Below are 25902 nucleotides of genomic sequence, written 5' to 3'. Positions count from 1 at the left end.
GCTGTCTGGCCCTTTTTGGGAAGGGGTTAGGAATTTTTTTTTTTTTGGCTGGAGAGAGTTGCCTGAAGCTCTGGAGTGAGTGTTTTGCTCCTCACATCAATGGGGCGTGTGTGGAAAGGTCTCTGAGAGAGGGAGGCGTGCCCATACATGGGTACGGCAGACACATTAACCCACCATTATCACTGAACCTATGTACGACCTTCCTATTTGAGTACAGGGAAGACCCGTGCAAGAAAGCAATTGTGTCTGACTTTGTAATACCCCACAGAGAGGAACCCTATAACACTACACCTAATCTAAGACTCTCAATGCAGTTTCTACTTCCATATTGTAGTGGGCATGGTCAGGAAAGGCTGAGGTGATTTCAGTGCTGGGACTATGGTGTGTGTGTTCAGAAAAGTCAGCCAGTACAGGTAGGCTGTAGCCATTCTCTTTACAACCAAGAGAGCTTTATACATGCGTATGATTTGAGGGTTATCCAAAAGGTTTCCTTTTAGTCATTTGTAGATATCTATGAATGAATGTGAATGTGAATGAATTATACATTCCATGTTATAGTGGATATTTGAAATTCTTTCATTAATGTGGTTGTTTCTTGGCTTTTGGGGTTAAAATTTTTTGACACCCAACAAAAGCTTTTAGTCCTCTTACCGGAAAAATACACACATGCAAATTTATCAACAAAGTTTTTGAGATCCATTCATACCCCTCTCGGGGATGTATGGACCCCTGAGGTAAGAGCTTGTCTTCAAATAATTTGATTATTGGCTTTAAAATCATTTTCTTTTCCAAACAAAAGCATGACCTGGAGTGGTAGAGTGCTTGCCTGCCAGGCACAAGGCTTAGTGAGAGCCTAGCACACCACAGAGAACCAGTGAAATGAAAGCACACCTCAGAGAAACAGCTCGGTTGCATTCTGCTCTTCATGTGGTAAGTAGTTCAGTAAAATATTTATCAAGCAATCAAGTGTGGGAAACAAGCATTGTCCATGTACGTCATAAGGAGCGGGTGCCTTTGATTAGCTACCCTCAGTGATCCTAACATCTGGGTGAGCAGAAGTCTGAAGACTGTGTCTCTGACAGGGCAAAACACATACTTTATAGCAGTGATCGGTAAGCCCCACTTACAGACCAAGCTTGGCTGTGTGTGAGTGCATGTGCTTGTGTGTGTGTGTGTGTGTGTGTGTGTGTGTGTGTGTGTGCGTGTTACATTCTTAAAGATTATAAAAGAAAGAATATATGACATGCTGTAAAATTTAAGATATTTACTCTTTAGCCTTTTGGGGAAAGATTTCTGACTTGTATTATTAGCTATGAGATTAATAAAAACTTATATCTTCATGCAGGAAGTTTAAAAAAAATGTTTAAGGAAAAGGAGCTATGTTACCTCCTCAGTCCTACAACTGCAACACTACACAGCCACCTTTTATAAATACATATAAAAGTTTTAAATAAAAATAAATAAATGAATGAAAGTTAGGTGTGGTGGCCCAATCCCAGCGCTTGAGAGGTGAAGGTAGGAAGATCAGGAATGCCAAGTCATCTTCAGCTACATCATGAGTTTAAGGCCTGTCTAGACTGCATGAGGCCCGATCTAAAAAAATAATAATGAAATAAAGATTTTTTTCAAATTTCGACTCAGATTTCAAACTGAAGAACTTCCTAATTTCCCTTATAGTTGAACTTATTTGCTCTACTTATTTGTTTGGGGGAAGCCAGGCCTCACACACATTAAGCTCACACTTTACCTAGCACTGAGCCCTGAGCTTTGTCTAAGTAAAAACAAAACAAAACAAAACAACAAGGAAACATTGGAAAAGTGCTGGTTTAACTCAAACCTCCACTTCACCGAAACATCAAATTCCTTTAAAGTTATTAATCAACTTTTTGAGTTGCAGAGACTTCAAACTTCACAAATAGCCCACTCCATTTTCCTTCTGGGCATGTACACACATGGGCATGAGCACACATACACATATAACAAGAGATTAAACCTAGGACCTTGTACATGCTAGGCAAGTACTCTACCACTGACCAGTTTTTACCATTTATTTTAGGAGAGAATCCAACTAAGCTGCCCTGGTGGGTTTGACTTCACTATGTAGCCCGGCCTGGCCTATCCTTCTGCCTTAGACTCCAGAGTACCTGAGATTGCAGGCGCAGCATCCTAAAAAACTCAGGTCCAAGAACCCTAGCTAGGAGTGTCAAGGAAATGAAGAAAAGACAGACAGACGCACAGACGAACATACACTGGATCTAGGATCAGGTTCTCCAACACCTCAGCATGTTTATTAGCTACAGCACAGGGGTTGGTCTTGGTGGGAGGCTCTGTGTTGGGCTTCAAACACTTGTGAGGAGGAAGCCAAAGTGGCTAATCTTGATACACAATGATCACTCACTCATAAACATCCATATTTTAAAGGCTGAGCCCATATCAAAGTACACATTCACTGGGGATTTCAGTCTCTCCGGGCTTCCAACAGGCTGGCATAACCAAGGCTGGTTGATTTCTTCTAAGCAGTAAAGCTGTGACTTGTCCATTCAGCCATATCTCGTGGCACTTTCTGCACTGCCTCTTCCACACACACATCTCTTTTGTAACAGACTGATAATAGAACCTGAACGTCAATGAGAAGTCTCAAAGAATTCCAGATATGGACTAACTGGGTTGGATTTCGATAGAATCCTCTCCAGGCTTTGTTAACCGTCTACACTTGGGTTGATGTGTTTTAAGGTGTACCGGGTGCTTTTTTTGTCTTTTCTGTGGAGTTTCTGGCCCTCTAAAAATCTGGGTCAGGTCCCTTAAACTGCCAAAGAGGTTGGATGGAAGTGAAGCAAATTATGAAGGGCTTTGAGAGTTCTATCCTGTAAGTGATAGGAAATTATTACTGGCTTTTGAGATGGGGAGGGGACGCAGGTTACAGGATGAAAGGAATATAGTTAATAGTAGGATACGGAATGGCCTGCAGGATTGGAACATGAGATAGTAGAATACAATGCTTAGCCATCTGATCACCGAGAACAAGAGTTAATCGTAATAACAATGGTTAAGACTTACTGAGGGTGTCCCATGTGTCTGGCCTGTTCCGAAGCTTTGTACACACATACCTCATTCAGTTATCACAGTCCTATGAAGTGGCCACTCTCAGGCCCATTTTTCCTAAGATGAGGAGGAATTCAGAATCCAGTGTACTCCATGGAGTTCGGGGCTGATTATGAGTATTCCATGACAATACTCAAAATGCCAAGAAAATACTGAAGATCAGAATTGTAGGTTTCAAAGATTTTCTTGGAGACATATTCTCCCTTCTTTCTTTCCTTTCTTTCTCTCTTCTCTCTTGTTTGTTTCTGTTTCTGTCTATTTATGACAAGGTACCTCTATGAATTCTATGAATTCCTGGCTGTCCTGAAACTTGCTCTTATAGCCCAGGCTGGCCTCAAACTCTCAGAGATCCTCATCCTCCTGCCTCCCAAGTGCCAGGAGGTATACACCATGCTCAACCTGGTAACATATTGTCTAAGGGGAATTCATTCATCTGCCTCGTAGTTTCTGGCCAGGGAAGAGTGAATCCAGTTTTGGGTCATTGGAAGCAGAAGCTACAAGCAGGGGTCAGTAGAGATTTCGTAGTCCTGGACTGGGGAGAGGACATTGAGTGCTCCGTGCCAATCAGTTAGCCATCTGGTTTATACCAGAAAGAGGATTAGGTAATACACTCAGTACTTACGCCTTGGTGTGCTGGAAATCTAGATGGTAAATGGTTAGGAGATATGCACACATTAATTCTAGTCGTGAGAATATGAGAGCATTCCATTTTCCTACATTTCAGGTTCCAAAAGCCTCTAGGATTCAAACCCAAATTGAGAACATCAGAAACTAGTACCAATTACCTTGACAGTGAAACTCAAACCTGAGTGTGGTAGGGCAAACGTAGGGGACGACCCTTGACTCCCTTATGGAGGGTCTGTTTCAAAGGCCGTGCGATGCGATACAGAGAGACACATTTCCTATGGAAACTCAGAGCCCTTTTGTATCTCAGGTTTCTTTATAAATCGAAGCTTGCAGCTTCATCAAAAGGAGTTTCAAATCCCAAAGGTGAGATAACTCTCACCTGGAGCCCGTGTGTCTTCCTGCCCTTTGGCTGGGAACAGTCACTTGGGAATCATTCCACCAGGTGGCTTCCAAGGTCCAACCTACTTGGTTGAAATCTGATCCTGACAGGCTCCCTGGGAGCCGCTGCGGTTCGCTCAGCCGGGAACCAGGAAATGCGCAAACCTCTTGATGTCTGAAAACCAGCTGGGCTCCCTGGGAGACACAACCGCCATGGGAAACCGGCTCTGCTGTGGGGGAACCTGGTGAGTAGAGACGAAAGGTGGAGGGGACCGCCTCCGGTGGTGGATATGAAACCCTGAGAATCAGACAGCCTGGAGACCGTGCCTTCCTCCACCTGTCACGTCCTAGATCGAACACAGAGCGGTGCCTTAGGACGCTTAGAAAACACAGCAAGCTGGAGAGTGGCCAGAGGTTGGCTGCACCGGTGGGCCAGCCTGGTTTCTCTCTTCTCTCCTTTCCTTCCGATGCGCTCTCCTTTTTCATTCTTCCTCAGATCACAATAACGGGAGCATTCGAGTGCTCTCTATGTGCAGTCACTTTCTAATCTGGGTTAATTGTCCCAGCTCTTCTGTGAGTGAGTGGTCTTACCGTTGCTCCCATCTTGGCCGGTTAAGGAGCGGAGGCACAGAGAAGTTAGTGTCAGTCACGTGGCTAGTAGTTTAGCAGGTAAAACAAGATTCCAAGCGCGGAGGCTAGACTTCAGGGCCCATACTTTCCTCACTAGGTAATCAGAGATGTGACCATGGATTGAGCAACCGGATTTGGACAAATGTTTGTTTGAAACTGCAGAAGTGGGAAGGAAGAGAATCCACTGGAACTGTGAATATAACTTTCATGCTATTTGCTGTGTGGCCTCACGCAGTCCGGTCAATTCACTGGGTCCTCGATTTTTTAAAAATACACAGTCCCTATTATTTGTATCATAGATTGGTTTTAGAGATCGAAAGCTAGTAAGAACAAAAAATAAAAAATAAAAACAACAACAGCAAAAAAAAAAAAAAAACCCACCAAATAATAGATTATTTGTGGTTTTTGTAACTTTTTCCCCCAGGGTGTTCACCACCACTATAAACTCCCAAATATGGCTTCATCCTGTCAGCTGCCTCTTAGCTATATGATCCATGTCTGGGTCAGAGTTCAAAGAATACTTATTTACGGGTAAACATCACAGGTATAGAGAAAAGTGAGATACATTGGAAAGCACCTAAAATTTGAAAACAATACTAGGCTCCAGTCCTGTGCCTGCTAGCTTATTAATCTAGTTGGTTATTAAACAAATATCAATTGAGCATGTGCTGGGTACCAGGAAGTGACAGATACAGCGGTCAGCAATAAAAGGAAACTTGGAAAAACATGGTAGCGAATGCCTTTGATCCCAGCTATTGAAAGGCAGAGGCAGGCCATTTCAGGATAGCCAAGGTTACATAGTGAGACCCTGTCTCAAAAAACTAAAAATAGACAAATAAATACGACCCTGCCTATATGTGTATATTTGTTTACATGTATATTTATTTACTCTTTGTTTGATTTTTAAGGCAGGTTCTCTCTCTGTCGTCCTGAAGCTCTCTATGTAGACCAGGCTGGCCTTGAACTCACAATAGTCTGACTCTGCCTCACCAGTGCTGGGATTAAAGGCCTGTACCATTACAGCCAGCCCTGATTTACTTATTTTTAGAGGGGGGGTTTGATCTGTAGCCCTGATTGGTCTGTAACTCACTACATAGACCAGGTTGGCTTTGAACTTGTGGCAGTCCCTCTGCCCCTGCCTCCCAAGTGCTGGGATTGCAGGCAAGTTTTGTGTCTGTCTTTTGTTGATGCTCATAATATGTTAGGAGTCATGCTTAATATCTTACACCACTCTATTTAATCCTTACTAGCAATTCCATGATGTTTAGATTCTATTAACAATTTTCATTTTAACACTGAAAACATGGAGGAGGTTCAGGGAGGTTGAAAACCTGTTGAAATTCTCTCAGTAAGTCAGACACAGTCATTCTAGCTCCAGAGCCCAGTCTAACAATACTGTGCTAAACATTCTAACCAAAATCTGGTTTGTACCATAAAATACTAGTAGAATTGGACAATTTTTTTGTTTCTTATTGTCATATTAAAAACCCAGACTTCAACATTGTTTGAAAATTGATCATCTCTCTTATAGAATATTTATTATAGCCATTTTTGATACAGAAGCAGTAAGCATTTACTGCAGAAAATTTGGAAAATAACCAAGGATAAAAATAAAAAGAGATCCTAAGGGGCTGGAGAGATGGCTCAGCAGTTCAGAGCACTGGCTGCTCTTCTAGAGGATCCTGGTTTGATTCCCAGCACCCACATAACAGCTCACTATTCTCTGTCCCTCCAATTCCAGGGGACCCAACATTATCATACGGACATACATACAGGCAAAACACCAGAGCATGTTAAATAAATAAATAAATTTAAGAGAGAGAGAGAGAGAGACCATAGCAAAGACAAGAACATCTTCATGTGTTCCCATGTTGGGTTTTATGTATGTATCTTTTAGGAGGGTGGAGTGAGGAAAAGGCATTGGAAGCTCAGGATCTGTAGTTACAGGGCATTGTGAAGCACCAGATGTGGATGCTGGAAACCGAACTTGGGTCCTCTGCAAGAACAGTATGCACTCTTAACCACTGAGCCAGCCTTCATACTATTTTGAAACACACACAGTTTTTAATCGGAAAGCATGTCTTTTTATTAGCTTAGTACAAATTTAGTGAAAATTTTCCATGCTATTAGGTGTTCTTTTTCAGCATTTTTTTCAAAGTGGCCACCTGGTTTGCTATTCTCTACATCTACCATTTACTTAGTCACTCATCAATACTGATCATGTAGGCTGTTTCCTATTTTGAAGTGTGATGCTGCAATGAGATGTCATCTCTATATGGTCATGTACTGGGACACGAGATTGCTACATCAGACAGTAGATGCACTTATGTTTAAGGGTAGTTATCCTTATTGCCAATTGCACCTTGAAAAGATTGTTTTCATTTTTATTCTTATGACTACTGTGGAAGATGGCCCATTTAGATTCTTTAAGTCTAATCTCAAACTGATTCTGTCACCTATGGCTATCAGTTGTGTCCAGGTTCTATGCAATATCCAATTCAGAAACAGGCTCTGTTCCCTAAAATTGGATGAGTCTGGTTGTGTATTCACCCATTAATAGTCTCTCTGTCCACTTCAGTACAAACAAGCAGGAAAATAGGAGTGTGACAGGGGGCAAGGCATTGGTTCCAATGACCCAGCTCTGACCCAAAGTGAGAGCTGAAGGAGCAGAGGATGAAGCTGGGAGACTGACAGAAGCCATCTTTCTGCCACTCCACCTTTAGTGTTTAGCTAGACCAACTCCCTGGTCTTCAGCAAGTTGTCTCAAAACTGAAAATCACTCCAAAACAGAGCTCTTTATCAAACGTGTGGAAAAATCCCGATTCCCTCACCCCCACGGTAGTACAGTCATCATGATTTAGATGTCTGCTTGTCTTTCTCTTCCTTTCTCTTTAATTTCCATGAGAAGGAAACTTCCTGAGTGGGGAAGGAAACTTCAGACAGGTGGGGCTCTCGTGAGATTTGGAAATATACTAGCAAGAATAGGCACCCAAAGAAAGTTTGAAACTGTTCACCCTGTTTCCCTCAGACAAGTGCATCAGGCACGGTAGACATGTAGGCTCCACTAGGGACCCCAGGAGCAAGGTTGCTGAGTCACTCCCCAAAGTCAGTGTTCCCAGTTCTGGAGACAGAGTGCTCCAAAGGGCATTAAAGGTTAAGCATCTCTCACTTTGTCTGTTAACTAAAAACAAGGACAGGGAAGTAGGAAGGGTAGCCACTTACTGGAATAGAGCTCTGAAGGGCCTTGACTAGGTAGGTAGCCCTGGTTGTGACAGCTCCTATAACTCTCCGAATGGAAGTCTCAGGTTTCCAAAGGCAACACGCCCCCTCCCCACCTAAAAAAATAGCAATGAAGACTCAGCCTCTGGATCCAGGAATATATCCCATAATTTGGCAGATTTCCCTCAGTCTCTACTGGGATTAGCTTCATAGACAATCCCAGAATAGACTTCAAGCCAGTAACATCCCTGGCATGCAGTGCCTGGTTGCCTAAACCAGTATTTTGGGTTTGGTTATCTCAGTCTTACCGCTGTACTTTCCAGAACCATCCATCTAGGAGAGGCATTGTATATCCTTGGCAAGTATGTTCAGGCTGACTCTGGCACGGAGTGACTCTTTGGGGGTGGTGGGGATGGTGGTGGGGATAGCATCCAAAAATGTGAAGGAGATCACAGAGCAAATGTGACAGGAAGAATGTACAGAGCTCTCCTTGCACACTTGCACACTGGTGATCTGTTTCTCTACACAGGAGCTGCCCATCGACTTTCCAGAAGAAAAGCAAAACAGGTAATAAAGGAGAGGGTATTAAGAGCAAGGGAAATCAGAGAAGAGAGTAAAGCCTTGAGGAAGACATTGAAGAGACATGACCTTGGACTCGACAAAGGGGAGGTGGTATGACAAAAAGAGTCTTTAGTTTTCTGGGTCTGAGGCTAGCCCCTAACCTGTTGACCTTACCTTTCCCATTACTTCAAGGGACAAAGTTGGTTGCCCATGCTCTCATCTAGCTACAGCATACAAATGAGCACTTGTATTGTTCGTGAGCTGTTCTGTAGGTTCCCAATGAGGAAGCGTGGCCCAGAGGAGGGTTCCAAGAGCTCTGGAAGAGCAGAGAATCAACTGTGAGAGGCAGATACATGTAAATACATAATTGTAACATCTGCTGGTGATACAACAGAATACAGAAAAAAAAAAAAAAAAAAAAAAACAAACAGAAGCCATGGGTGTAATCTCAAGTTCATAGGTCAACAGAAGAGGGTGCTAGCGGGACAGAGGAGTTCTCAGGCAAACACTTGGGAGAGAAATGGTTTGGTTGAAAGTGGCCCACTGGTATAACTCAGCACGTACTACATTTTTGTAGTATTCTGTCACCTCATATGACTTCCCAGGTACACGGTAGATTTCCCAAGGCAGAGGAAATAGCTTACTCATCTTTATCTCCCAGAGCATGGCCCAGAGCCTAGCACAGGATGACCTGTCATTGCATATTCATGGAACTATGTTTGAGGGCTGATGAGCAAGGAGGATGGAAGATAGGGTATCCTGAGGAGTTTGGGAGTAGATTAACAGATGTGAGACAAGTAGGAGCTCAGCCAGGGAGATCTGCTAGACTCCCACACCAATAAGCGAGTAGACATTTGAAGAGGGCAGTCTCGGTAGAAACGGGAAAGAGCCTGAGTTTAAAGCTAGCTTTCTTCCCCCACAGGGAGCCACCCAAGACCCACATTGAGCATCCTGAAGCAGCAACAGCTGTGGCAGAATGGCACAAAGGTAATGGTCGGCCTCTGTCCCTTCCTAGGCCCACTCAAATGTTGGTTCCCAGTGCTTAGCTCTCTCACCCTGAGACAGATTCATCACAACCATCTGTAGAAATTGCTCTGTCAGGCTGGGGAGATGGCTCAGAAGGTAAAGTCCCCGCTGCGCAAGCTTGACTATCAGAGTTCAGATCTCCAGAAGCCACTTAAAAGCCGGAGGCAGTAACAGAAGCTTCTGTGATCCCAGCACATCCCTACTGGGAGATGGGAAACAGCCGGAAATCACTGGACGGTTTCCAGCCTGGCTCGTGCAGCAGCAAACAACAAGAAAGAGCCTGTTTCTAACCAGATGGAATGCAGGGACCCTCCTCCAAGGTGTACACACACACACACACACACACACACACACACACACAGAGAGAGAGAGAGAGAGAGAGAGAGAGAGAGAGAGAGAGAGAGAGAGAGAGAGAGAGACTGACTCATGTTGTGTTTGTTACCTGGCTTCCCAGAGGAACACAGCAAGGGGACCTCAGTGTAAAAGGTCCTGCATGGGAACCTCCCTTAATTCTGCTGATTTCTACCAGGACTATGAGACAACAGCACCCACATATGAGCAAGTGTTGTACCCGCCTGCATCTCAGAAGAAAACTTCAAACTCCACGTCGGAGGAGAGTGACTTGCATTATGCGGACATTCATGTGCTCAGGCAAATTCGGCCACACTCTCTCCAGACAGTGAAATGCCTGCATTCAGAATCTGCTACAGAGTACGCCACCCTTCGCTTCCCCCAGGCCACACCTCAGTATGACAGCAACAACGGAACCCTGGTGTGAGCCCTCGGGAAGACGTCCGATTTCTACGATTTTACCATCCTGTGGGAATAACCTGCTGTTCTCGAGAACAAGGACAATGGCCATGTTTTAATCTTAAAGGACACCAGAGCATCTGGAATTATGGGTCCCCCTACTCTTTCCACTATAAATCTTTTGGTTTGCCACTGTTGTGGTAAGGTTAACTATGGGTGGACTGAGTTCCAAAAAAATATTTATGTGCAAAAGAGGTTGACCTTTGACCCCTAACGTTATTTGCATTCTCAAATGCGAACCCTCTATGCACTTTGGCTGTTTCTGATAGGAGTTATTTAATGATATTTGATTTTCTTAGGGATTTTTGTCATTATCTGGTTATGTCTTGGTTGTTTTGTTTTCTGAGAAACAGGATCTCATGTAGCCCAGGCTGGCCTGGAACTTGCTACATAGCTGAAGATGGCCTTGAAATCATGATCTATCCCAGCCTCTTACTACCAGTGCTGGGGTTACAGATGTGGCCACTAGCTAGCTAATTATATCCCGTTTTTACACCTATACCCCAAAGCCGAAGAGAAAGGCTCTTCGGAAATTTTCTGAGCCTTTGCACACAGCCTTGGGGCTACTGTGGGCAACCAACCTAATAGGTCAAAGGCTCCAGACCTTATCACAGAGATGGGACTCCAACCGTTGAGCCTCAAAGACTTCAATTTGTCGACATTGACAGCCACGAGACGACATCCTGGAGAAAGTCTCCTGGCAGGACTGTTAGCTCTCATCTGAAGAACCTTTCGAATCAATTAATAAATAGTATGTAGAACAGGCTGGTGATTGATTGTTCCTGGAGCTGAATTTTATAAGGTGTCCCAGCCCACACTATTGAAGGTCAGCGGCTGGGGTATGGATTTGTGAACAGACGGCAAGCTCCCATTGGTTGAAGACGGGGAGTAGGCGGGACTAAATGAGCAGGGTGGGAATAAGGAGATGCGGGGCTGGAGGCTGGTAGCGGGTTCTGGTCAGGAGGCTGGAAGGCGGGTCCAGAGTGGTAGGGGCGGGTTCTAGGTCGGCTGGAGGCGGGGCCTGGAGGGCAGGAGCCGAGCCAAAGCTTGCTAGATCTGGCTCTTGTCCAAGGAAGGCAGGCCCGAGCGACGCAGGCCTCTGTGTCGCCATGGCAGCAAGAACGCGCAGCTCCGTAAAAGTGCCGGCTAGCCGGGAAGATGCTGAACCAAACGGGCCGATAGTTTATGAGGTAGGTGCCGAAAAGTGGTGAAATAGCTGAGAAATGTCTTTACCACCTGTTGAGTCTCCAGATCAGAAGTAGGGACGTGCAGCAGAAACGAGGGTGCGAAGGGAAATTTTTCGGTCTGAGCTCTCTCTGAACCCTGTAGAGTCTTAGTGTGCAGGACTTGCTTAAGAGCTTAGAGATGCTTAACCCGTCGTGCCATTCTCCCCAAATATACCTTTTGGTTCGATAAGAGGGTGATTCCCTGAAGATGAGTAGAGAACTGACAAGGGAATTGCAACACACACAAACACACACACACGCACACCACACATTAGTGTTGCTATTATCAGCCTTATAGAGAATCAATGCAAATTTACAACGGTTGTAGTATCGCATAAAATTCAGTAGTCGTTGTCGTTGTCGCACCACCACCGCCACCTTTACTGCAATTGCTAGGCCTTTTCTCTGACACCGACCCAGTTAGTGCAAGAGGGTTTAGAAGAGGTGAGGTGGAAGACTACCCTCACTGCAAATTGGTGGGGCAATTCCATGGCTTATTTTCTATGTGTTAGTTAGGGTGTAAACAAAATAACCCATTTCAAGGGTTCTTAACCATGAGGGTCAAATAAAATGCCATAGACAACACTATGTTAACATAAAATTCTGTAGACAAATTCTGCTGTAGAATTTTAAATGCTGAGCCAGGTGTGGTGTGTGTATCTGTGATCTTACCACTTAGAACGTGGCGACAGGATGATCTGGGGTTCAAAGTCATTCGCTATTACATAGAAAATTGGAGGCCAGCCTGGGTTACATGGGACCCTTTCTCAACCCCCATACCCTGTTTCAAAGTACATGCTTCCTGTGGTGGGTTAAACGTTCCTGAGGGTAAAAATAAAAATAAGTTTAAGAAGTTTCTGAAGAGTGAAAAATGTGTCTGGTGCAAATAATCTGGTATTTCTTTTGGTTATCTGAATAAATCCCTTGGTTTTTTTGTTTGTTTGTTTTTTGGTTTTAGACATGTATGTGGGAAAGACTGTATGTCGGGGGAGGTGGTGGAAAGTGGAGACAGGAAAGCATCCTTCTTATCTCTGTGAAAACCTAAGTTAAAGTTGTTTTAAAGTGTCCCTGAAGAACTAGAGAGGTGGCTCAGCTATAAGAGTGGTTACTACTCTTCCGAAGGACCTGAGTTAGCTCACAGCTTCCAGTAACTCCAGGTCCAGGAGATCCATCCCATCTTCTGACCTTCACAGTCACCAACCACCTGCCTCTACCCACTACACACAGACAAATAAAAGAAAAAAGTATGCAGCTGAGATGACTCTCTTGCCATTACAGTATCTTAACTTCTCATCAGGGTTCTAAGTCTGACACTTCAAGACGACTTAAGTTGATAGATTAAAGGGAGTGACCTGACTCCTCCTAAGTTAATTTAGCTTTTGAATTTTCTTTGACTATGTATTTTCACAGATCTCCTTTTCCTATCTTAAGGTGGCCCTGAATTGGATCTTCTAGAGAATCTGGAGATGGGGACTCAAGTGGTTATGAGAGTCTGTAACTCCTCTATGCCTGGAGCGCCCTCTGTAAGTGCCCGTGTATTGTCAGGAGTGTGGTGACCTTACAGGAATGTCTGTGCTGTTCTGTGGAGAGCCTAGAACAAGATATTATTGCCTTCCTTTCTTGCTCCTCGTTCTTGTAGAAATTCTAGCTCATTTCTAGAGCATCAATTCATATATATATATATATATTTGGAATTAATAAAACCAGAGAGAGATTGGAAAACTCTAATCAGTATATATGAATTATTTAAAAGATCTCAATAGTTTGTTCAAAAATAATGTTAATTACAAAGCATTTGAGAAACATAGCAAATTATGATTAAAAACTTAAGAACTAGCTGGGCAGTACAGTGGTGATGGATACCTTTAATTCCAGCATTTGGGAGCAGATCTCTAAGTTTGAAGCCAACCTGGGCTACAGAATGAGTTCAAGAACAGCCAACATTACACAGGGAAATCCTGTCCCCCAAAAAACCCCTACCCTATAAGTCTCCCATCCAGAAGCAAACTGAATATTCTAGTTAATATCCTAGTCTTTTCATGGAAATGTTTTCTGTGAAATCCCATTATATGCAAACGTTGATATTGTTAACTTCATGATATGTATATTTGTCTTTGAGTTTTATTATTATTTTATTTTTTGTATATGAGTGTTTTGCCTCTATGTCTGTGCACCACATGCCTGGGGCTGACAGAGGCTAGAGGAGGACGTTCAGTCCCTTGGAACTGAAGTTACAGACAGCTGAGAGCTGGCATATAGGTGCTACTAATCAACCCTGGGTCTTCTGGAAAATCAGCCAGGGTTCTTAACTGCTGAGCCATCTCTCCAGCCCCTGCTTGGTTGGCCTTTTGAGGCAGAGTTTTGCTATGTATCCTAGTCTGGCACTAAAATCACTGTGTAGCTCACAGTGAGGCAAATCTCCTGCCTCAGCCTTTGAAGATCTGGGATTACAAGTATGCACTACCACTTTCCAATCACATCTACATTGATGCCCCTGGAGTGATACTTAACATTGTCTTTGCTGTTCATTGTAGAACCAATGACGTCTGTGGAAACAAAACAAAACAAAACAAAAACCCAAGAAGTATGCACTACCATGGCCAGATTTGCTATAATCATCTTGACTGTTGATCAGTCCCTGTTCATTGGATTTTTTGAATCTCTCCACCAATCGCATTGACAATAAGCAGCCTGGGATCCAGAGAGATGGCTCCGCAGTTAGAGCTCTGACTACTTTTGCAAAACCCCTGGGTTCAATAACCAGCCCTCACAGCTGCCTGTAAGTCCAGCGCCAAGGGATCTGATGCCCTCTTTTGATCTCTATGGGACCAGGAACACATGTAGTGAACAGGCAAAGCATCCATGTATTTAAAGAAGAAAATAAGCCAATGTAAGACTATTTTTAAAAAGATAAGAACTTTATTTTTTAATTATAGATTGGTATTTTATTTTTCCCTTAAACCAATATTTTATTATGTATAATAATACAACTTGCATATTAAATAACATTATAATAGAATCATTTGATAGTGTTTTAATGAAGGACTTTGTTTTTAACATTTTACTTACGTGTGTGTGTGTGTGAGAGAGAGAGAGAGAGAGAGAGAGAAAGAGAGAGAGTTGGAAGTCAAATGGAACTCTTGATTCCCTGCAATGGCAGCACTCTTAACCATTGATCTATATATAGTTTCAAACAGAGTAAAAAAGAAAACATTTTTAGGCTATAGAACCCTTCTCCACAGGAAGAAAAAGTTAAACATAACTTATTCTAATTGGATCAATGTGACAATACACTCAGTGACTAGTTGTGTCTTGTTCCTACTGCCCTGATGTCAGTGGGGTCGAAAAGAAAGCCTAGTGCTCACAGCCACGTCCTTGGAGGAAGAGCACGTTTTGGATTATTTATCAATGCAAAAGTGGTTCTTGTTGCTTGAATACAAAGCAAGTTGGCTCCATTTATCCAGGTACGAGCATGCTATAGAATAAGAAAGAATGGTGATTTCAGAGTTTGCGCACATCCTTCAGAGGGCAGCTGAACATCAGAGTATGGATTCCAAGACGTGAAGATGGTGAGCCCTAATGAAAGGCTAGGTTTTACCAGTGTAATTAGTAACAGTGAGGCCGGTGGTGATGGGCCAGGCAGAGAAGCATGGGAGCAGTGTTTTCCTAGTAGAGAGCCTTGAGCCACTTCCACAACATCCACCAGATGTCGCTGTCTTGGTCCAGTTGTCAATGATGGATGTTTGGCAGACAACCTGACCCTTGATTTAGGAAAAAAAAAATTGTAGAACGCATTTCTGAATCATTTGCTTTGGCGAATCTGCTCGGGCATGATTTATACTGAGCCCTGCTGTCTGATGGTTACTTTGGCAACATTCTACCCAAGTCTCTCACCACTCTGTCCTATTTTTTCTTCTGCCCATTTCTGGCTGTCACATCCACCCTGTGTTCTCTGTTCCTTTCATCTGATGTTGCGTTCTTGGGTTGTCTATTCTGCCCTCCACCCTGGTTTATTACCTCAGTATATGACCTGTATATATGAGTGGATCTTTCATTCTTCAAGATTTTGCTAAAGGAATAGTGCCTGGTACATAAACATAGAACAAGGAGCCAACATTTGTTTAGCAAAAGAGTGCATGGATAAGTGAAAAGAAATGACAAGAGGCTACCATAAGTTATACTTGTCTTGAGAATACAGTAAGAGACAAGGAAAGACCCATAGCCCTAGGTTCACTGTGATTAAGACCTAACTGATAGAGTACTGAAGGTTCTAGACCTTTGCATTTATCTGGGTTTGTTTGTTTGTTTGTTTGTTTGTTTCCAGTGACAGAATTTGCATAGGTTCTCATACATACCTAGCAAACACTTTACCACTGGGCTACATCAGCAGCCCTTTAATACACTGTTTTGAAATGTGGTCTTATTAAATTGCCAGGCTAACCTTGAACCCTCTGTAGCCTACTGAGACCTTGAATATGTGAACCTCCTCAGTTTCCCAAGGAGCTGAGAGTATAGGCTAGTGCTTTCAGGCCTGGCTTAGACCTTTGAGTTTTGTTTTATTTTATTATCTTTTTTTTTTGGGGGGGGGGGGGACAGTTCTATATAACCTAGGCTGTCCTAGAACTCACCCTATATCCAATGATCATACAAAACTCTGGATCCTCCTGCAGCTACCTCCCAGTGCTAAAATTGCAGGCACGTGCCACCGTGCCTAGTTTGATCTTTGAATCTTTGGAAGGTTTATTTTATATTATGTATATCAGTATTTTTTCATCTGTATGTATGTGCACAGCATGAGTGCTTGGTGTCCATGGAAGTCAGAAAGGATGTCAGATCCCATGGGCTGGAGTTATGGATGCTTGTGAGTCACCATGTGGGTGCTGGGAACCTAACCTCAGTCTTCTGCAAGAGTAATACCACGCTTTAAACCACCGAGGTACCCACCCAGTCACAATGACCTTTTCATTTTCAAAAGAAAAGGATTGAGAAATTCAGCCAGTTTTGTATTTAGCATCTACAATGTGCCAGACTCTAAGTCTTTTTAGTTCTGGAATAAGCAAAACATACAGAAGTCCTGCACAAGTTTACTTATGAGCAGGAGAAGCTAATGATAAATGAACAGTAAGCGAGATGTGGTGGTCGATGCCTTCAACTGCAGCACCTGGGAGGCTAAGGCAGGAGGATAGCCAGGATGAGGTTATCCTTGAAGCGGGGGAGGAAAGAGGGCTGGGGAGATAGCTCAGTAAAGCAAGCTCTAGGAGCTGAGTTCAATCTCAGAACCCCCGTGAAGATGCCAATGTAGTAGTGTCCTCTTATAATCACAGCCCCCAAGGAGGCAGACACAGGGAGCCTCCAGGAGCTGGCTGCTCAGCCAGCTTAGCCTAATTGCTGACTCCCAAGTATCAGTGAAAGCACTTGTCTCAAAAAACAAGGTGGTGGTACCTGACCCTGACCCTGACCTCTGGCCTCTACTTGTGTGAGCACACCAGCACATGAGTGCCTACATACATACGTAAGGACCCACCCACTGCCCCACAAGGAAAGGACAAGTGTATGCGGAATAGCCACGGTGATGGCGAAGGCTGCTGGGAAAAATAAAAACACATCAGGTGAGACACCTAGGAGTGTGGGTGTGAGGGGGTATTGTCATTTAAAATAAAGCAGTAAGAGAAGGACCAGGGCCCGAGAAACATTTGAGCAGGGACAAGCCAGGGAGGTATGAAGATGAGTAAGACAGACTCTAATCAAGAGTGGTTACAAGAGGTCACAGAGGGCAGTGGTGGTGTGCTCAGTTAGCACGCACAAAGGCCCTGACTCATTTTCAACACTAAAAGAATAAAGGGAAGAGGAAAAGAGGCAAAGGGCAAAACAAAACAACAAACCAACAAACGAAACCAAAAAGTGTGGCCAAAGAAGCTTCACAGAGAGACAAAGGTTGGAGGAGGTGAGCTAATGATGTGGGGAGCAGGAGAGTAGAATGTGGGACACTCAAAGCCAGCAGAGAGTCAGTGTGAAAACTCGGAGGTGAGAATGAGCCTTGGCGATCAGGGAGCTTTCTAGCCTAAACAGAGGCAATCCCAGGGGAGGCCTTCTGAGCCAGACACAAAGAATTTCTATTTGATGTGCTGTAGAAAAGAAGTGTGTAAAGACAATGGGCCCTGGGGTAGCAAGATGAATCTATTGTCTGAGAGCGATTAGGATGAATATAGACTGGCAAGTGGAAGAATCTGGAGACAAAAGAGCAGTTTAGCCACTTGAAGTACAGGGGTGGAGGGTTTACCTAGCACACAGGAGGCCCTGGGTTCGGCCCCCAGCACTGTAATAAGTAAATACATAGACACATACATAAGCCCACAGTTTAGAAGCTAGGACATGTTTGCTATCTTGGCTGTTGGGTACAAGCCTCTGTGTGTGTGTGTGTGTGTCTGTGTCTGTGCGAGTCTGTGTGTGTGTGTGTCTGTGTGCTGCTGCTGCTGCTCCTGCTGCTGTCTCTGAATGTAAATGTGAAAGAAGTTGTAAGCATGAGGCCCTTAAAGACCCCAGATGGTATGAGGAAACAAAAGGAAGATTAAGAAATGATTTCAGGGGGTCATTGATTGTCTCATTGTCAGTTTTAAACATTGGTTTATGTAAGCTGCCTTTCTGCTTCTTTTCATCATGAATGACAGCTGTAGTGACTATGTTCAATTTTTCATAGGTGTGAATCTCACACATTTTAGTTTTACACAGAGAGAAGTCACAGGCAGTGTTTTCACCAAATGACAGCTTTGTTTAAGGCTTAATGTCTTAATTATGCAAACATGTTATTACATTTATTAATAGATGGTTTGAATACATTTTTCTAATGTTTCTTTTACTGGTTCATTCATTCATCTAGGAACACTGGGTTAGTACCTTCTGTGTTGCAAGCATCAGATAAAAGTACTCTGCTGGGTTGAGCTCAGTGCCAGAGTGCTTGCTTGGCACCTGTAGCCATAGGTTTAGTTCCTGGCTTCACCACTTAGTAATTAGGTCAGGAGCAAAAATCTTTACCCCCTAACCTCTCTTCATATGTAACTAGCAACTGCTCACTGTAATTGTGACCATTACACATATACATATTGTTGATTCCTATAGGACATGGGACACAGTGAAATGAGATCAATTTTGCTATTCCATTATAGATTTGAGTGGCTTTTAGTCTGTGGAAGAAGTACTTGCCATTGCTGGTAAGATTTATGCAGGACTGACTGAGGTCCAACAGACGCAGACTCTGAGAGAAGCAGGAACCTGTGGAAAGCAGTTTGCTGCAGTTAGTCCTTGCCTCCGCCCAGGCCTGCTGCAGTGGAAGGAAGGGGATGCAGCTCCCAGAGTGCTTTGTGGCTATCCCATATACAGGCACTGCACTGTATGGATTATCGCCCCAGTCACTGTTCTAACCCACTTCCAATCTGACCCACTTACTGTCCCAGCTCTTTACTGACATTGCAGTAGCATGGAGTAGGGAGCCTGGAACAGAATATGTTCATGTTCCTCTGAGACATAGCTTCTGAGCAATTTTATGTTATATGGACCAACAGAAATGTTGTGCTGTTTCTAATCATAAGATACATGCTGTATTTGAGCTATTAATAGTTTGAGGAGACGTCTCAATAGTCTGAAACAGAATATTTTTAAATTATGTCATCTATGTTTAAATGAATTTTAGTTGCCTAGTTGTCTTAGCTACATTTCAAGCATTCAGTAGCCCATGTGGCTAGAAACCACTATTTTGGACAACATATTTCCATCTTAGAAAGTTATAATAGAAACTACTTCCCTAGGTTTTCAGGAACTATACAATTTACTTATTTATCTATTTATTTAGGAACTCTACAATTTATTTATTTATTTATTTATTTATTTATTTATTTAGCCATATGCCTTAAAACAAGTCACTTGTCGAGCACCCTGATGCCCTCCAGCATGCGTGGAGGGTTATTGCAAAAGACATGAGCCCAGGCCTCCAAGGGCTTTATTTAGATCTCAGCCACTGTATTAATTTACTGAGTGACCGTAAGCACCTCTCCTGATGTTGTCTCTTCCCTGTATGAAATAAGGTAATGGGCCAAATGAGATCTCTGTTTTGAAGGTTTGAAATTCAGTATGGGAACTGGAGAGATGGCACAGTAGTTAAGTGCACTCATTGCTCTTCCAGAGGACCCGAATTTGGTTTGCATCACCCACACTGGGTTGCTCTCAACATCCTGTACCCCGGGGTACTCAACATCCTCTTCTGGTGTCTGATCTCCAATGGGGACCTTCACACACATAGCACAGACACACAAATACGTCAGTTATATTTAGGCATGGTACTACATGTCTGTAATCCCAGCGCTTGGGAGGCAGAAACACGAGGTCTAGGAGTTCAAGGTCATCTTTGGCTTTTTAGGGAGCTGGAGACCAGCCAGGGCTACCCACGGCCCTGCCTCAAAAGACCAGAATGATAAGCAAATCAGTTGCTTTGTAAGTCTTCTCTCCAAAGCACTGAGCTCCCAGGCATTGTTCCCATCAAAGACAGGCGTTTTGAGAAACCGTGATTTCTTGGCATGGATGACTGTCTATAGGCCTCCTTCTGATGCCCAAATTGACTTATATAAACTGAACGTTTTGGTTTTTCATCGTTAGGTATGTAGATGTGCCATGTGCAATTCTATGCCATTGCAAGTCTTACGCTTCTGCTCATAAAGGGTCTTAAACATGGATTAGTGAGTCTCCTGGTGGTATTTTGCCTTGGGCTGAAGGAACAGTAGAGAGTCTTGATGAACCACCCTGGCTAGCTGGTGGAGGACAGAGAGGTCTCTGACTTGCAGAGCGCTCAGGATCGGTTTCACTTGGTATTACTGCTTTCCTCTGGCTTCAGCCTGAGTGGAACAGTCAGGATTTAACCAGCTGAGTGACCAGCTCAGGGCAGGTTGACACTCAGCTTCCTACTTCTTGTGGTCAAAGGCACTTTGTTTGTTTTTTCTTCCTCAGAAGAACTTTGTGTTTAGCAGCTTTAGATATCTTGTCAGGCCACCCCAAGTAAGGGTTTTCTTATTCCCTAGTGACCCGAGGAGGAGGCCATTGGGTTAAATATGATTTAGTAGGCTCATTATGGACTTTTCTTGCTGAGGTCCTAATGGAGTCTGAGGAAGATGCAGGATGGCTAGAAAATGGTTTGTAATTCCTTGATTATTGAGTCGTGTGTCCCCGACCAGCTGTGTCCTTGGACAAGGCTCTGACCTCCTGTGGGTCTTAACACTGTAATTTCTCCCTTTTGTCTAGGATCACAAAATGGAATGTAAAATGGACTTTCTTTCTCTCATTCTTTCTTTTTTTTTTTAAGACCAGTTAGTCCAAGCATGCAAATGACCAGTGTTCTTAAAAATAAACATCAGAGCTGTGACCTCAGCCAGGCCACACAAGAGAGAGGTTCTGTTACACCCAAGGGTGGATGCTTTTACCTGTCAATGTACAAGGGCATTCTTGGTGCTTTATTTTAAAACTCACTTATAAAGTATGTGTTCCTTTCTTTCCTTCTTTCTTTCAAGAGCAGGTCTCATCTATATGGTCTGGAACTATATGTGGCTGACCTGGAACTTGCTATATAGACCAGGCTAACTTTGGACTTAGAACCTCTAGAGTGTTGATCTGATGTGTGTGTGTGTGTGTGTGTGTGTGCATATGATAGGTGTATACCCCCATGCTGGCTCTTAGCAATTATTTTATTATAAAACCAATTAATTAGTGTGTGTGTGGGGGGGGGGTGAGCATAATGTGTGCCTGTGCCCGAGAGGTGTGAGTTCTCCCTTTCCACCTTTGCATGGCTCCTGGATTGAACTCAGGTGTCAAGCTTTTACAAGAGCCTTTATCCCCTGAGCCACCGTGCCCAATCTTACCCCTTAGCAGTTATTTTGTAAAAAAAAGATAGAAGAGATGCATGTGGTAATGTCTTGGTCATCCTTGGTGTGCCTCTGACGTTTCTATTATGATGGTATGATTTGTTTAGCCCTGTTCGGTTACTTATATTCTAATAGTTACAGAGCCCCACCCCCAGCCTCTCTCCTCTGACCCCCTTTTTATTGTTATTTCTTGTCATTCTACTTCCTCTTATTTAAATTGTTTCATTCTCCAACTCCGAGTGGGAAAAGGTTGCTGGTTGTCTCACTCTCAAGCCCCGCGTGGAAAAAGGTTGCTGTTAGTCTGGAGAATGGAGTAAGGGGTGGGTGGGGTAATCTTGTGACTCACTCCTTTCCCCACCCACCTTGTGATGAGGTGCTTGCAGCCTTAAATGAGCAAAGTGACTACATACGCGCGCGCGCGTGTGTGTGTGTGTGTGTGTGTGCACGTGTGTGCGCGCGCGCGTGTGTGTACGTGCTTGTATGTGCGTGCACACGCTCGGGGACGCCCGCCTCCAAACGTGCAGTGTAGTGATTGCAGGCATATGCTCAGGCTGGCAAGCCCGCTTGTGTCAGCGCGCGTGTGTGTGCGTGTGTGTGTGTGTGCTCACGCGTGTGTGAATGCTCGTTGCGAGCACCCGTGCGGAGCCTGCGTGCGCGCCCACGGCTTCCCCGCACTCCCTGGAGGCCCAGGGCTGCCTGCGAGCGCCGCTCGCCTGTGTGCGCAGCGCGCGCCCTGCTGTTTCTATAGGAACCAGCACAGCGCTGGGCCCCTCCGGCTGCAACCCGCGCGCGAGCATGCCCAGTGCAAGCCGCTAGTTTGGCTCGGGTCTAGGTTTCCAGTAAGTGGCATGCGGGACTCCAGAGAGCTCCCAGGGAGCTGAGCTGATCGCCTTTGTGTGCAGAGGGAAGAGACGGTGGCGTGACCCCACCCGGGAAGCCCCGCGGCAGGAACAATGCTAGCCTGCTTGACCCGCGGGAACTTACTGGACGTCCTGCAAGAGGGCTTCAATGAGGTAACTGCCCTGCTCCTCCCACCCCCAGCTCCGGGTCACCCCGCGCCTCCCGCCTAATCTCCCGAAGGGAATCCTGGGGGGCGAGGAGGGGCATCCTCTCGGGGAGCCCAGTTAAAGAGCTTGGGTGGTAGAGCCAAGGAGGTAGGTGTGGTGCAGATGCATGAACCCGAGGACATCAGAAGGGCGGTGGGCCTCCTCTAAACTGGAGGGATTGAGTACCTTCCCGAGGTGGGAAGGGCAGGCAGGACCACGGACTCAGAAGGCATCTCCTTGCAGGAAAGGTGGTCCCTACGCCTCCCAGGCGCTCTCCAGGGACATCCTAGAGGGAAGCCTGAACAGAAGCAGCAGAGCTCTATTTCAGGCTCTAAGCGGATGAGTCACGGGAGGGGTGCGGTGGCGTGGCATTGGTAGAAAGTTTGAAAGAGGGCAGGAGACTGTGGGTGGTCCACATGAGGGGTGAATTTCCTGAATCCTGCACATCCACGTGCGAATTTCCTGAGTCCTGCACATTAGATTTCTCCACCACTGAGGAAATCAAGGTTGGCTGAGAGGACCAACCTGGGCCCCAGGCCCGGTTTCAGGAGCTAATATGTGTGATCCCTTCTGTGAGAACTGCGGTGGGGAGCTGCAACCTGACAGGAAAGGTGGGCCAGGATTGACCCAGGCAGGCTCTGTTTTCTCTTAAAAAGTTTCTCTCAGAATTCCAGTTACCTCTTCCATTTGCTTCTTTTGTGACTCAGGCTACTCTTGTTTGCCCCTCAGTCATCCTTTGGTTGCTTTAGGCCAGCAGCCGCAAAGGCATAAGCTATTGGTCATGGCTTCCTGCCTTTTCCCTCAGTTCACCTTTCCCTTCTCTATGGGTTTCTTAAATTTCAGATTGTGTGTGTGTGTGTGTGTGTGTGTGTGGTGGGGGCCTTGGGGATGCTACCAAGGTGTTTTACCAGTACCCCACTCCTCCACCCTTTACAACAGCCCTTGTGTTTTTAGAATCAGTTTTTAGTCAGATAATATAAACAGCCCTGTGTGCAGGGGTGACTGAAACTAGGACCTTGCACGTATGACGAGGGGCTAGATCACTGAGCTACATCCTAAACCCATTCTCTTCTTAAATATTAACATTATGGACAAGATGGACGAGCCTTTGTGCCCTTGCCATCTCTCACCCCCTTCCCAACCTTTCCCCTAGAGGCAACCAGCCATTCTCATGAATTTCCATGTAGGTTTTATTTTTTTTTTTCTACAGCTGCACAGCAGGCTTCCCCCTTGATCCCTGTTTCTAATTAGGAAATCCTACATTCTGACCTGCCTTAGAACCTTCCCCAGTTCTGGCCCCTGTGCCCCAGCCTTATTCCTGACACACACAGGAAAAAAAAAAAAATCTAATGGAAACGTTCTGCCAGTGTGACCAACTGTGCTGGAATTTTCCTTTGGCTGAGGGGTGTCACAACCTTCATTAAAGGGCAGAGCTTGTATCCTGCCTGCCCGGCAGGCCTCCTCATCTTCCCATCACTCTTGACTGAACACATGTAAGGGAATCGCTAACAAAGAGCTACAGACCCAGAGGTGAACACAGAAAAGCCAGGAAGCACACCTCTTCTAGTGTCTGCAGGATTCTCAGTCATCCACCCTCACTCTCAGCCCCAGGGCCTTCTCTGCTCCTTCCCTGCGTAAATCCTGCTCATTCACTAGTTGTGGTAAAACCTCCTTTGGTCCTCTCCTGGCCTCTCCCCCTTTTCTATTTTAGCCCAGCTCACTGGTGTCAGAACCCACCTTCTGAATAGAAGGCAGCTGGCACAGAGCCAAGTCCTCGTCTGTGCTTTCTGCTGCTTCTCCATCTCTAAGTCTTCATCTAAAGACCCATACGAGAACAAAGCGGCCTGGCTGTCATTTCTGTGCCTCTGTACATGAATGTTGCCTAACATTCACTTCTTTCAAAACAAGGGGACAGGAGAGTGGAAGGTAATTTTACCCGCTGTGGTGGTAATGGAGTCTTCCTAAAAGCAACACCCAGACAACTTTATAATCAATTCTTCCATTCAGAACAATTCAGCAATGTGTCTTGGCCTCACTGATATTGGAATTGTCTACCCATCCCATAAATTGCCCTCTCTGCAAACCAATGTACATTTTCTCCTTAGTCGATTTGAACTCTGAAAATGAAAACAGCACTTTTGATTTTGTGGCTCTAAATAATACAGATATCATGAATAGGTTAAATTTGAATGACCCCTTAGTTTAATGTAAATCTTTCCACATACAGACTACATCTTCTTCATTTCCCTCCACATATACTATCACATATAAGCATCCTAGTGAATAACAGTCTGAGTAAAGTCGCTGGGATGGTTGGTAGGAGCCCTGTTTGATCTTCCAGACTCAAGGTTGCTTAATAGGCCCAGTAATAATCAATCTCTTTTGTTAGCATCATATGATAAGACTGTAACTGGGCACTTAAAAGATAGTGCCAGAAAACACTTAATTCCTCTGAGAAAGTCTTTGTACTGATGCTAAGAATACCACACATTTATTCAGCCACCTCTTGGGGATTATTCTAAGAGTATCTGAAGCTATCCTTCATCACCCAGATGGCTTATTATAGGTCTGTGTGGTTAGGGCTGCAGCCTCAATTCTCCACGGCAGAGAAAACTCCCACAGGAAGCAGGGATATGGCCCTAATTGGTTAATTATAAGGAAAGCCAGCAGCAGCAGCAGAGAGAAGCTCTGCCCTTTGAATCAAGGCTTCCCTCTATTTACTGCTGGTCTCTTCTCATTCCATATGTCACTAAATATAACCGTGTGTGACAGAATCTCAGTCACACAGACAGGCATACACACAGACACACACACGCAGAGTCCCACCTAGAGTCAGCAGGCTTGGCAAAGCAGTCACAGAATTGACTCATGCCAGAGATGCTAAAGCAAGCTCTTGTGTTGACCCGGTTAATGTTCACTGTGAGTTAACCATAGATTTTGGCTGTTGTCGTTGGTAACTCACTTTGGCTATGATGGGTTTTCTATAATTCTTTACTTCTCCATTCTCCTTTTTCCTCAAAGCTCTGTGTGTGTGTGTGTGTGTGTGTGTGTCTATCTCTGTGTGTATCTCTGTGTGTGTGTCTGTCTCTCTCTCTCTATCTCTGTGTGTATCTCTCTGTGTGTGTCTGTCTGTCTCTGTGTCTCTGTCTCTCTCTGTCTCTGTCTCTCTCCCTGTCTCTGTGTGTGTGTGTAGCTCTAAAATTGATGTCAGATGTCTTCTCCAGTTGATCTCTGCCTTATTTTTTGAGATAGACCGTGGAGCTCACTGGGTCAGCTAGCCTGTCTGGCCTGTGAGCCCTGGAGAGTCCACCTGTCTCTGCCTGTCCAGTGCTAAGATTGCAGTTGCAGGCTACTGTGCCTGGCTTTGTATGTAGG

At 44.6% G+C, this 25902-nt stretch overlaps 2 protein-coding genes across 6 annotated transcripts in view; both read left to right on the top strand.

Moving 5' to 3' along the window:
• The first annotated feature begins 4209 nt into the window (after positions 1 to 4209).
• On the top strand, positions 4210 to 11118 carry CUNH11orf52 (chromosome unknown C11orf52 homolog). Its single transcript, XM_021171329.3, has 4 exons — positions 4210 to 4352; positions 8486 to 8523; positions 9440 to 9504; positions 10073 to 11118. The coding sequence occupies exons 1-4, from the start codon at positions 4279 to 4281 to the stop codon at positions 10319 to 10321; spliced, it is 426 nt and encodes a 141-aa protein (XP_021026988.1). The 5' UTR covers positions 4210 to 4278; the 3' UTR covers positions 10322 to 11118.
• A 255-nt stretch (positions 11119 to 11373) lies between these two features.
• The window catches only part of Dixdc1 (DIX domain containing 1), a 76108-nt gene continuing 61579 nt past the window's right edge, over positions 11374 to 25902 (top strand). The window contains exons 1-2 of one of the 5 annotated variants that reach the window (XM_029481900.2): positions 11374 to 11543; positions 13011 to 13102. In XM_029481900.2, coding sequence (XP_029337760.1) covers positions 13046 to 13102 — 57 coding nt within the window. In that variant the 5' untranslated portion in view covers positions 11374 to 11543; positions 13011 to 13045. Of the gene's footprint in view, positions 11544 to 13010; positions 13103 to 22189; positions 22495 to 25902 lie in introns of those variants that run through there. The other 4 variants (XM_029481901.2, XM_029481899.2, XM_029481902.2 and 1 more) reach the window with 4 other exon arrangements.

This window comes from Mus caroli, unplaced genomic scaffold (assembly GCF_978045245.1).
Source record: "Mus caroli unplaced genomic scaffold, Mus_caroli_1 scaffold_11, whole genome shotgun sequence".
Taxonomy (NCBI): domain Eukaryota; kingdom Metazoa; phylum Chordata; class Mammalia; order Rodentia; family Muridae; genus Mus; species Mus caroli.
The sequence above is the reverse complement of the archived record's forward strand: the minus strand, read 5'-3'. Positions and strand labels throughout refer to the sequence as shown.

Bases quoted from the DNA above. Each gene is read 5' to 3' on its own strand.
- CUNH11orf52 (XM_021171329.3), top strand. From the start codon at position 4,279: ATGTCTGAAAACCAGCTGGGCTCCCTGGGAGACACAACCGCCATGGGA. The intron at 4,353-8,485 runs GTGAGTAGAGAC...TTCTCTACACAG, and splicing joins CTCTGCTGTGGGGGAACCTG to GAGCTGCCCATCGACTTTCC. The intron at 8,524-9,439 runs GTAATAAAGGAG...CTTCCCCCACAG, and splicing joins CCAGAAGAAAAGCAAAACAG to GGAGCCACCCAAGACCCACA.